The sequence below is a fragment of the Dendrobates tinctorius genome, unplaced genomic scaffold (genome assembly GCF_039654945.1).
Source record: "Dendrobates tinctorius isolate UK_male_01 unplaced genomic scaffold, ASM3965494v1 ptg000196l, whole genome shotgun sequence".
NCBI classification, from domain to species: Eukaryota; Metazoa; Chordata; class Amphibia; order Anura; family Dendrobatidae; genus Dendrobates; species Dendrobates tinctorius.
The window spans coordinates 29,622,615-29,635,979 of NW_027361863.1; the positions used below are offsets into that span (position 1 = coordinate 29,622,615).

General features: G+C 41.2%; 1 protein-coding gene across 1 annotated transcript in view; it reads left to right on the forward strand.

Moving 5' to 3' along the window:
• The window catches only part of RBM20 (RNA binding motif protein 20), a 406,997-nt gene that overhangs the window by 361,308 nt on the left and 32,324 nt on the right, over positions 1 to 13,365 (forward strand). Inside the window, exon 10 of the mRNA XM_073553101.1 lies at positions 3,692 to 3,790. Within this exon, the coding sequence (XP_073409202.1) occupies positions 3,692 to 3,790 (99 nt within the window). The remainder of the gene's footprint in view (positions 1 to 3,691; positions 3,791 to 13,365) is intronic.

Consider the following 13,365-nt stretch of genomic DNA (forward strand, 5'->3'; position numbering starts at 1 on the left):
TGCCGTGGGGGGCTCAGGGAAGCACGGAGGGAGCCCCCTCCCTGCCGATGCTTCCCTTTAACTCCCGGTACACCGCGATCATGTTTGATCGCGGTGTGCAAGGGGTTAATGTGTCGGGGGCGGTCCGTGACCGCCCCTGACACATAGTGCCGGGTGTCAGCTGTGATAATCAGCTGACACCCGGCCGCGATCAGCGGCGCTCACCACGTGGGCGCCGCTGATCGCGGTAGACGTACTATCCCATCCACGGTCATACGGGCCCGGGTACCATGGACGGGATAGTACGTCGGATGTCAGGAAGGGGTTAAAATAATTTTATAAAACTGGTCTTATAAAGTATTCTAATTTACTGAGATAATGAATTTTGGGTTTTCACTGGCTGTAAGCCATAATCATCAACATTAACAGAAATAAACACTTGAAATAGATCACTCTGTGTGTAATGACTCTAAATAATATGAGTTTCACTTTTTGTATTGAAGAACGGAAATAAACTAACTTTTTGATGATATTCTATTTTTGTGAGATGCACTTGTACATCAGCTCAGAGCTGTGTATTTAGCCATATTAAAATGTGGGAACCCTTCCAAAATTGATGTGGGCACCCATATCATTAATAACCAGCAATGGCTAGGCAGACAGCTGCGGGCTGATATTAATAGCCTAGGAAGGGGCCATGGATAATGTCCCCCTCCCAGACAAAAAACATCAACTCTCAGCTGCCCCAGAAATCCATCCATAAGATGTGCCAATTCTGGTGCTTAGCCCCCACTCTTCCCACTTGCCCTAGTGCGGTGGCAAATCGAGTAATAGTATTGGGGTTAATGTCAGCTTTGTATTGCCAGCTGACATCAAGCCCAGGGGTTAATAATGGAGAGGCGTCTATAAGACGCCCCCATTACTAACCTCATAGTCATACTGTAAATAAAAAACACCCAGATTAAAGTCCTTTAATTGAAATAAAGATACTGAAACCTTTATTAGAAATAAAAATAAAAAAACAAAGTTACATTCACCTTTACACCTAATCCACTGATGCCCATGTCCCCTGTAACGGAAAAAATAATAAACAACCATATTCATCACCTGTCAGACAAGATGATAATCCAGTTCTCCTGCGACAAGCATAGCTCTGCTACATCTAGATGCCATGCTGAACGTTGGCATGATGTGAGCATTCAGCTTGGCAGCCAGCAGAGACATTGAGCTGAGCGTCAAAGCACAGTATCAGTGTCTCACAGTGGCGTGAATAAGGTGAGCAGAGTTCTTAGCCGATGAACTCCGTTCACATCACTGTCATCACTGCTAGCACGATTACATTTGGCAGAAATTGCATAATAAATTGGGGGGTTCATGTTTTCCTATTACCCCATATGAATCTGAAAAATATAAAGGGTTGACGCAATAATTTATTAAGAAAAAAAATGTATTTTTTTTTTAAATTTTACTTTGTTATTTCTCATGAAACACTGACAGCAGCTCTGAATACATTGAAGGGTACAATTTTAAAAATGGTATTCTTTTTGGGTGGATTTCCAATAAATAAGCCCCTCAATGTTACTTCAAACCTAAATATGTCTCAAAAAAAGTAAATGTTGTAAGTTTACTTGTAAAAATATAAATTTTCTGCTAAACTTTTAACCCTTCTAACATCCCTCAAAAATCCAATCTAAAAATCCAAAATGAAAGATCACAGAAAAAAATTATTTGGACATAAAGTAGATGTATGGAAAATGTTTTTTATGTTTGGTATGACTATCTGCTACAGGGTATAAAAAAACATCAAAGTTTAATTACCCCTTCACCCCCAGCCTTTTTTCACCTTCCTCAACAGGCCATTTTTTTCAATTCTGACCAGTGTCACTTTATGAGGTAATAACTCTGGAACGCTTCAACATGTCATAGTTATTCTGAAATTTAAATGTAGAACAACAAACGTGACGCAGAGTTTCCAAAAATTAATCTAAATGGGAACAAAGTGAAATAAAAGGGAAGTTTGGGTTTTCATGGCTATAATGCAATCTCCAGTGCATAAGAGATATACAGACAGGTAGAGATCCCTTTCAAGTCTGCTGTATGATACAAGGTATAGTGGAAATATGAACCACCACTTCAGTGAATCTGCTGGAGAAATGTTTTCATGTTTAACCCCTTCACGACCTTCCTTTACGACCTTGAATGTATTTCTTTGACAATGTCCAAAGTCTTGTCCCGGCATTTGATGCGGGCTCCGGTGCTGAGCCCGGATCATTCCCCGCACATGACAGCTGATCTGATCAACTGTTATGTGCCTCTGATAGCAGCGGGTGGATACAAGTTAAATGTTGCTGTTAATCTGACAGTGGCATTTAACATGCGCTGAGTGGAAAAACAACACCACAAGACCCTGTCATGTGATCACAGGGCGCCAATGGGTTGTCATGACAGTCGGGGGTTTGCATAAGACCCCTGTACCTGTAATCACGATACTCTAGTGAACGCAGGCCCGTGGTCAGCGTTCATAGGATATCATGATTTATGTTACACATAGCAGTGCTGGAGCAATAAAATGCAATAACAGGCTATCAAAACATCGTATTTACCCCAAAATGGTATCAACAAAAATGTCAGCTCAAAGAGCAAAAACTAAGCCTTCACCCAGCCCCAGATCCCGAAAGATGGAGATGCTAGAAGTGTTGGAAATTGGGGACATATTTTTTCTTACAAATTTTGGATTTTCTTTCACGACTTAAATAAAAAAGAACCTATACATGTTTGGTATCTGCATACTCATACTGACCTGGATAGTCATATTGGAAGACCAGTTTTAGCATATAGTGAACATGGTAAATAAATTAAAAAAAAAAAACTGTGGAATTGCAGGTTTTTTTTGCAATTTCAAGGCACTTGATTTTTCACCCCTATTGTACAGTACACCATATGGTAAAATCAATGGTGTCAATCAAAAGTACAACTTGTCGTGTAAAAAAACAAGCCCTCATGTGGCTATATTTGCGGAAGAATAAAAAAGTAATGGCTTTGGAAAGAAGTGGAGAAAAAAAAACAAATGTGTAAAAACGGAAAATCACAAGGTGGTGAAGGGCTTAAAGATTCAGCCAACTTTCCACAACATTATGATGTGAAATTACATCAAACTCTATTGTTGGTGTAATCTAGTTGTGTAAAAAGCACTGGCATGGATAGTAGGAGGATAATGTGTTGTAGCTACTACACAGGTTGCACAATCAAAGCTCGCGCTATGCTGATGCTACATCACAGTGTAACACAGATGAATGGTGTCAATCTGTGGCCAGTAGTGTACTGCGACTGTGATGAACGGGTCGCAAAAAAATCAAACTAGTTTAGTTTTTTTTATGACTTTCTTGTGGCAATTACGGTACCCTGCAGGTTGCAGTGTGACCCCTTCACCTGCATTATGCTGTGATGTGGCAGTGTGACCTGTGTTGTGGCCAAAGTTGTTCTCTAGCCCCAGTCAAAATGTACTAGATCTATCTTTTTTCTTTGACATTTTAGGCATAAGGAAGAATCAATTTGCCTATTCTGAACATGAGCCTTAATTTACAGTACAATCTGCTCCATAACATACATTGTAAACCTTGAGTAAACAGCTAACAACAACACATTAGATACACATCCAAAGTCTCTCAATCATAATTTAGTCATGTTCCTATTCTTTTGTGTGATTTATCAGACTGACGTGAAAGAAAAAGGAGTGAATCATAATAATACGCTGGACAAGTCTGAAGGAGGTTTGGAAGAGCCAGATATCACTCCAACAACCAAAAATAAAGTAAGTGCAAATCAATCTATCTGGAAATTTTTTATCTTTTTTTTTTCTGAGCGCTTTTCTGCTGATTTATGGCAACAGACTACAATAAAGAGGTTGTCCACTACTTTTTGACTGATGACCTATCCCTAGGATATGTCATTAATGTCTGATTAACCGAGGTCCAACACCTGGCACCCCCGCGATCAGCCGTTATCGGTGTTGGTGTCCGGAAGTACTCACTTGCGGAGCTGGTCGTCTTCTGGTAGTGGCCGAGGCTTGGTACTACACGTACGCCTCCTATTCCAATAAGAGACAGATGTGTAGTGTTAGGAGTCAGATTTCTGCCCTGTCTACGCAGAGATCTAGACCCTTACATCCTGCAGTCTACTGCTCTCCGTACACTGCAGGAGAGATTGCAGAGGAGATTGCTTTTCAGCATCTCTCTCCGGAGGCTAAGTCCTTCATCCCATTCTCTGAGCACGCTCATGGGACAATCTCTCATTGGAGCTCAGGAGTCAGGTGCTCAGGTACTGCTCCTGATTCCATTGGCCCACTTCAGGGTTATGGAGACTTTTGGAAGGTCCCGTCCGCTATAAAAAGTGCGCATGGCCGTTCCCCTATGCGCTAGTATTTTCATACTTGCTGCTGTGTTTATGGTGATGGATGCTTGGACTGGTGACTGACTTATTAAGAAACCCCTTCCCTCTGATAATACGTCTGTGTGAGTGTTTGGGTATCAGCCACTAGCAGCGCTAGCGCAAGCGCGTTTAAGCACCACCTACTTCAGCAGCTAGCGTCCTGCATCGCGCTTGCGACATAGCGGTGCTTTCTCTGCGGCTCAGTTCACGTCGCGCTGCGGTAGCAGTCCTGTCGGGCGTTCGCAGTTGCGATGCCACTCACCTTATTTCACGGTAGGTCTAGATGGAGTAGTCCTGTTGTTTAAGGCTACTCCTGTGACCCGGAATACCGTGTCTGTATCGCTGGCTGTCTGTGACCTTGAAAAGACTCAGCGTTTTGTATGCTTTATGCCCGCAGCTCTGTGAAATATAAGAGCTTGCTACAGTGCACTAGGTGCAGTTAACCCTGTGCACACTACTGCCATAGTGCTCTGCCTCTTCTAGCAGCGGTTTTTCCATCCACCGCACGGTGGACCCCGAGTGGCGAAGGCACTTTATTTATTTTTTTATTTGGTGCCTTTTGCCACTCCTAACATGTAGTACCCTTCGATGGCCACTATCAGAAGACTACCACATCTGTAAGTGAGTGCTTCCAGCCGGCGGTCGCCACCGATAACAGCTGATTGGCGGGGGTGTCGGATCCTGGCCTGTCAGACATTGAAGACATATTTTAACTCCTTTCTGACATCAGATGTAATATTCCGTACATGTGCCCTGGGCCAATTTGACCATGGACGAAATATTACGTCATGGCGATCGGCCTCGCTCACATGGGGTGCGCGGCCGATCCCTGCCAGGTGTCAGCTGATTCTCACAGCTGACACCAGGCACTAGATGCCAGGAGCGGTCAAACAAGATCGCAGCATTCCGGGAGCCAGCGCAGGGCTGACAGCCCCTGCTTCATCCGCATGCTATAGAAGCGATCAGCCTGCAAAATAATGATTGTCCCATAGTGGGACAAAGTGTAAAAGTTAGGAAAAAGTAAAAAAAAAAAATTTAAATAAGTGTAAAAATATTTTTAAAAAATCTAAAATAATAATAAAAAAATCAATATATTCTATCACTAAATAAATATTTGAATGAAAAAAAATCTAAACAATAAAAGTACACATATTTGGTATCACCATGTCCGCAACGACCCAACCTATATAACTGTCCCACTAGTTAACTCCTTTAGTGAACACCATTAAAAAAAAGGCAAAAAAAAATGCTTTATCATCATACTGCTGAACAAAAAGTGGAATAATACGCAATAAAAAAGATGGATATAAATAAACATGGTACCTCTGAAAACGTCATCTTGTCCTGCAAAAAACGAGCCACCATACAGCTCTATCAGCAGAAAAATAAAAAGTTATAGCTCTCAGAATAACCCCCCCCCCCCAAAAAAACAAAGAAATTCATGAATTGCTGTTTTTTGCTTATTCTGTCTCCCAAAAATCGGAATAGAAAGTAATCCAAAAATGTTATATGCCCAAAAATGGTATCAATAAAAACATCAGCTCGTCTCGGAAAAAACAAGACCTCACGTGAATCTGTGGCCAAAATATTGAAAAATTATAACTCTCCAAATGTGGTGATGCAAAAACTGTTTTTTGCAATAAAAAGTGTCTTTTAGCGTGTGGCAGCAACCAAACATAAAAACCTGCTATAAGGCCTCTTTCACACATCCTGATATTTCCGGTACCGGAGATGTCAGTGTCTGTGTGTGTAATACTTGCAGCACACGTGGGGCATGCGTGTGCTGCATCAGTACCACAAGGACGGGTGCCAGGGAAGAAGGGTTACAGGAAGCGCTGTTCCCCGGCGCCGGGTTCTGAAAACTGCTCTCATCATTCTCCCTTGCTCTGCCGGCGATCAGCGCGAGCAGGGGAGAATGATGATGAGAGTTACATTTAAGTAATAAAAGAGACAGCAGGCGGCAGCAACCCCACAAATATTACCTCACTTGCCGTCGCTACAGGGCCAGTGGGAAGAGCTGGGTAAAGCGCCAGAAAAGGCTCATCTAATAGATGTGCCTTTTCTGGGCAGATGCGGTCTGCTATTTTTAGGCTGGGGGGTCAATATCCATGACCCTTTACCATCCTGAGAATACCAGCCCCCAGCTGTGAGCTTTAGCAAGGCTGGTTGTCAAAAATGGGGGGGGACTCCATGCTGTTTTTTTAAAATAATTTATTCAAATAAATTTAAAAAAAACAGCGTGAGGACCCCTCTATTCTTGATAACCAGCCTTGCTGAAGCTGACAATTTTTTAATTACAGTATTTATTTACAGCGCAGGAGCGGCAGTGTAAATACTCCCATCCCCCGCTCCTGCTGTCACTCTTATTAGCAGCAGCAGGGGTATGCTGATGGGAGTAATAGTAATAGCGGTGGCAAGTGAGGTAATATTTGTGGGGTTGATGTCACCTTTCAGGTGACATCAAGCCCACAGCTTGATGTAATAGTCCCATCAGCCGCCGCCTGCTGTCTCTTTTATTACTTAAATGTAACTCTCATCATTTTATGGCCCATGCTGACATGTGCACAGACTCATTCACTTGAATAGGCAAATAGCACTCCGTTCCTCCTGAGTCTCTCTGCATGGCTAAGTAGAACTGTATAGCCACATATGGGGTATTGCCAAGTTCAGTAGAAATTGTGTGACAAATTTTGTTGTCATTTTTACCCACTTCTTGTGTGAAAATGTGAAATCTTTGGCTAAAACAAAATTTTTATTACCCTCACCCACAAAGCCATGGAGAGATTTGTGGGTGAGGGTAATAAGTTTATACTGAATTCTGGAGTGGATGGGTAACCAGTGTAATGATGGCACAAGGTAGAGGCATCAGTGTAACGGTTGGTGAAGAATAGGATCCTGGCTGCAGCATTCAAGACACATTGGAGACGGGAGATTTTTGCAAGAAGGAGACCAATTAGTAGAGAATAACAACAGTCCAGATGAGAATGAATATGAGAAACAGTAAGAGTTTTTGCAGAGTCGAAAGTAAGAAAGGGTCGAATTCTAGAAAGGTTTTATGGTACATGCTCTTTACACTGACCTCTCCTTTCCACACTGAGACCCCTTTTCACACTGTCCTCTCACAGTTTCCTCCCTATAGGGCCCAGTCTCTATACTGTACCCTCTCATCACACTCCCTCTCCTTTGTATACTGTCCCCACCTAGCTGTACCCTTACACTGTCCCCCCATGCTACGCATCTACTGTCTCTATTTTGTGCCCACTCACTTTTCTCCCCCATTCTGTCTCCTCATACTATTCCTTTCCATATTCATACTGTCTCTTCTCACATCCCCCTGTTCACCATACTGTCTCCTCATATATTTACCCCTCACTCTATACTGCCTGCTCACACATACCCCCCACTCCAAATACTGTGTCTGCTCACATCCAATCGCCCTCACTCCCCATACTGTGTCAATATACATTTTTCCATCACTACTCATACCGTGTCCACATGCATTTCCCCGTTCACTCCCCATAATGTCTGCACCCATCCCCCACTCACCATACTGTCTGCACCCATCCGCCATACTTTTTCCTCATACGTGCCCTCATTCCCCCATACTATTTCCTCGTCCATGCCCCCATTTCCTTGTACTGTTTCCTCATACATGCCCCCATTCCCTCATTGTTTCCTCATATAGGCCCCTCATTCTGTTTCCTCATATATGCCCTGCATCTCCCCTTTTGCTCCTCATTTTATGTCCTCAAATCCCCCACACACATTAAATCCTCCATCCCCAGTCCAAATCTCTCCCCACACACTCTCCCCCCAAACCCACTATAAATCTCCCCCACACATTAAGAGAAAGAGAGATTTTTTTTTATGTGCCAGCTGTCAGCTTGACAGCCAGCACAGAGAACGGCCGACTCCCAGTCCAGGGACGGCAGAATGCATCCGCTGGGGCAAGGTATTAGGCGGCCCGACTGCGTCCCCCTGCCGGCTGCCCCCCCCAGATACGCCTCTGCTTCAAATAGATCACTCTGTTTGTAATGCCTCTATATAATATGAGTTTCACTTTTTTTCAAGAACTGAAACAAATTCACTTTTTGATTCTGTGTTTTTTTTTGCATCCAGTAAAAAAACAAAAACAAAAAATATTTTGTTGTATACACTTTTCTTGGAAGCTTATGGATCACAGATGTCGCTGTATACCCACACACTCACACTGTCATTCATCAGATACAGTGGGGCAAAAAAGTATTTAGTCAGTCAGCAATAGTGCAAGTTCCACCACTTAAAAAGACGAGAGGCGTCTGTAATTTACATCATAGGTAGACCTCAACTATGGGAGACAAACTGAGAAAAAAAATCCAGAAAATCACATTGTCTGTTTTTTTTTCATTTTATTTGCATATTATGGTGGAAAATAAGTATTTGGTCAGAAACAAAATTTCATCTCAATACTTTGTGATATATCCTTTGTTGGCAATGACAGAGGTCAAACGTTTTCTGTAAGTCTTCACAAGGTTGCCACACACTGTTGTTGGTATGTTGGCCCATTCCTCCATGCAGATCTCCTCTAGAGCAGTGATGTTTTTGGCTTTTCGCTTGGCAACACGGACTTTCAACTCCCTCCAAAGGTTTTCTATAGGGTTGAGATCTGGAGACTGGCTAGGCCACTCCAGGACCTTGAAATGCTTCTTACGAAGCCACTCCTTCGTTGCCCTGGCGGTGTGCTTTGGATCATTGTCATGTTGAAAGACCCAGCCACGTTTCATCTTCAATGCCCTTGCTGATGGAAGGAGGTTTGCACTCAAAATCTCACGATACATGGCCCCATTCATTCTTTCATGTACCCAGATCAGTCGTCCTGGCCCCTTTGCAGAGAAACAGCCCCAAAGCATGATGTTTCCATCACCATGCTTTACAGTAGGTATGGTGTTTGATGGATGCAACTCAGTATTCTTTTTCCTCCAAACACGACAAGTTGTGTTTCTACCAAACAGTTCCAGTTTGGTTTCATCAGACCATAGGACATTCTCCCAAAACTCCTCTGGATCATCCAAATGCTCTCTAGCAAACTTCAGACGGGCCCGGACATGTACAGGCTTAAGCAGTGGGACACGTCTGGCACTGCAGGATCTGAGTCCATGGTGGCGTAGTGTGTTACTTATGGTAGGCCTTGTTACATTGGTCCCAGCTCTCTGCAATTCATTCACTAGGTCCCCCCGCGTGGTTCTGGGATTTTTGCTCACCGTTCTTGTGATCATTCTGACCCCACGGGGTGGGATTTTGCGTGGAGCACCAGATCGAGGGAGATTATCAGTGGTCTTGTATGTCTTCCATTTTCTAATTATTGCTCCCACAGTTGATTTCTTCACTCCAAGCTGGTTGGCTATTGCAGATTCAGTCTTCCCAGCCTGGTGTAGGGCTACAATTTTGTTTCTGGTGTCCTTTGACAGCTCTTTGGTCTTCACCATAGTGGAGTTTGGAGTCAGACTGTTTGAGGGTGTGCACAGGTGTCTTTTTATACTGATAACAAGTTTAAACAGGTGCCATTACTACAGGTAATGAGTGGAGGAAAGAGGAGACTCTTAAAGAAGAAGTTACAGGTCTGTGAGAGCCAGAAATCTTGATTGCTTGTTTCTGACCAAATACTTATTTTCCACCATAATATGCAAATAAAATGAAAAAAAAACAGACAATGTGATTTTCTGGATTTTTTTTTCTCAGTTTGTCTCCCATAGTTGAGGTCTACCTATGATGTAAATTACAGACGCCTCTCATCTTTTTAAGTGGTGGAACTTGCACTATTGCTGACTGACTAAATACTTTTTTGCCCCACTGTATATGCAATAGGAAATTTTCCCAATGCAAACTGCAGCCAAAACAAGGTAAACCAAAACAAAACTCATTACAAGACGTTCCTGAACAGATTGTCAATAAAACTTTATTCAAGCTGTTAAAAATCTGTAGTAAAAACAGGTCCCAAACAACTCAATTTATTGTTACACACCAAGCGCAGATAGCATTTTTTAAATGGTGAGGGAAGGTTTTGTTGGATACAGATCATGGAGAGTTTTGTGCAAGGCCTCATTTAAATGCGAGTTATTTTCATGTATACAAAATGGTATGTGTATCATCAGTCTTTTGGATCCAAGTATCATCATTGTTTTTCACGTAAGGACAAGTTAATAAAAAATTCCAAAGCTTCTCCTATTCATTGCAATGTTAGACGCTGTACTGTTGTTATGCAATCTGTGTGCTCTCTAGAGATTTTCATGGACCCATAAACTTGTTATGGTACATTTTATTCATGCTGCCAGAAAAAAATGTGAATAGCAAAATAAATTATAATGGGTAAGTATTCTATGTGTGAAATTCATGGATAGAAGACGTATGTGCAATATGGACGTCTGAATAATGCCAAACAGAAAGCTGCCTCCCAGCCGTTAGAAAGAAGCTTTTATATTACATAGCTTATATATATGTTAACCTGTGTGTCCTTTTTATGGCTGCTCTTTTAAGTATAACAACAGATAACAGATAGAAGATAAAAATTAGTGCCGTGCTTCTGTGATCCTTTAATTTAATCCCACAAGCCTTTAGCAGAGCCACTAACGTGCCCTTTCATCTAATAATAAATCAACAATTTGCCGTGTTAACCCACCAGTCATTAAGAGATGGTATTGCATGAACTTAAGCATTTAGAGCCTAAAAAAAGAACTGTACCCATTGATGAAAATGATCCGTTGACTTGTGTCCCTGGCCTATGTTATTTCATCTGAAGCAGTCGAATTTGATATATAGTTGACACTGGATTGCATAGCTGTTGTGTAAGGAAATTGCCCTGCAATGACCTTGGCTTGTAGCTTTGCTTTACAAAGTTTTTTTTTACGTGTTTGCTCCATGTATAAATTACTTTGCATGACTTCCCTTGGCAATAGTAATTCAAAGGCACATGTGCCAAAGATATATATCAGATGGTGCACAGACGTAACATGGTCTATACTAATTATAACTATATATGTCCCTCTTCTGTACTTTTTCTGTCATAGACACTGAAGTGGGACTTAGCCACCTATTTCGATTTCTTCAGGTAGCAAATGGTACATGATACATTGTGGTTAATAGATATTTGTGTTGGAAAAATGTTCTGGGAAAACCTCCAGATCTATCTCTTTCTAATCGTGAGCTAATGCTATCAATATCTGTGTGGGCAGACAAACCAGTCCTGTAAGCACGGACAGTAGCTATTATAGCACTATTAACTTTCCTTCAGGGCACTTAAAACTGGATTATTAGACAGCAAGACTTGACCATACTGCAATAAATTTAACAGTTGGGGTTTCTTAAATATCCTGATATATTAAATGTGGTCACCCATAACCAGTAACCTTGTTGCACATATTAATAACTGTCAACATTTTGCAGCACATTGACTTGTAAACTGTATAACCGTTTTGTGTTGTAGATATGACAGTCCATTAATATTTAATTTTACCAATTTAACTTTCTATCCAGATACCTATCCCCCCCCCCCTGTTCTGGTGCTCTTTTTCTAGAATGTGTCTGGGATTAAAAATAAAAACTGTTTGATTTTCTCAGATAGTAACAGCACTAACTCTTCTTAGAATGTCCAGTATGGATGGATTCCTGACTTCATAATTGTATTTTGAAAGCTGTGAGTTACTTGGCATTAGGATATCTAATGTTGTTGAGTATCTCAGAAGTCGCACATAAGCTAGGAGCTAAAAACTATATCCACAATTTTAGTGTACCTCATATCTAAATATATAAATATGTCTAAAAACTATTTGGGGAGTTTGGTCAGACTGGCCTTTCCTATGTCGTTTTCAGTCCGGAGGAAAATGTGATGAATTTATTAGGAGTCATAGGACTTTTAATAAGCTTGTTACTCTATGCCTGTTGTGAGTTTTCGGGTGTAAATTACATTAAATCTGTGGTCGTGACCCTCACTCTAAGAATCCGCTTTCACATGCCTACCTAGGGCACGTTACTACGGTCATTAGCGGCTGCCATTGTTCTCAGCAGAGTCGATGCGCTGGGGAAAATGATGATGTTTTGCACAACACAAAAGATCAGGTCACCTGACGAATAGGCAAATAGACATTTTGCTTATTCAAGGGGTGATTGATAGCCTGTTTAAATTGCAAAATTATAACCTTAATTATAACCAGTTGTTTTTGTTTTTTTTATAAACCCCTTCACCACCTTGGGTTTTTCCGTTTTTGAGTTTCTGTTTTTTGCTCCCCTTCTTCCCAGCGCCATAACCTTTTTTATTTTTCCATCAATATGGCCATGTGAAGGCTTGTTTTTTTGCGGGAGGAGTTGTACTTTTGAATGCCACCATTGGTTTTACCATATAGTGTACTGGAAAATAGAAAAAAAAAATCAAAGTGCGGTGAAATTGCAAAAAAAAAGTGCAATTACACAATTGTCTTTTTTATTTTTACCATGTTCACTAAATGCTAAAAAAAAATGTTGCTGTTTTCCAAGACCCGTAGCATCTCCATTTTTCATGAATTGGGGCTAGGTCAGGGATTATTTTTTGCATTCTGACTTTTGATCACCCGTTATTGTATTTTATTGCAATGTTGGGCGACTAAAAAAACTGTAATTCTGGAGTTTTGATTTCTTTTCACACTGTTTACCAATCGGATTAACTATTTTTATAGTTTGATAAATTGGGCGATTCTAAAGGCAGCAATTCCAAATATGTGTATTTTTTATTGTTTTACTTTGAATGGGGCTAATGAGGGGTGATTTTAAACTTTTTTTATACTGGTATTTTTAATTTTTTAAATATTTTTAAGAACATTTTTCTTCAATTTTTTTTTATTGACTTCAATAGTCTCCATGTGATCTTCTGATTGCTTGTGTTACACATAGCAGGGCATAAAGGGGTTAATTCATCCTAGTTGTGCTAAAAATAATGAAATCACCACTGTT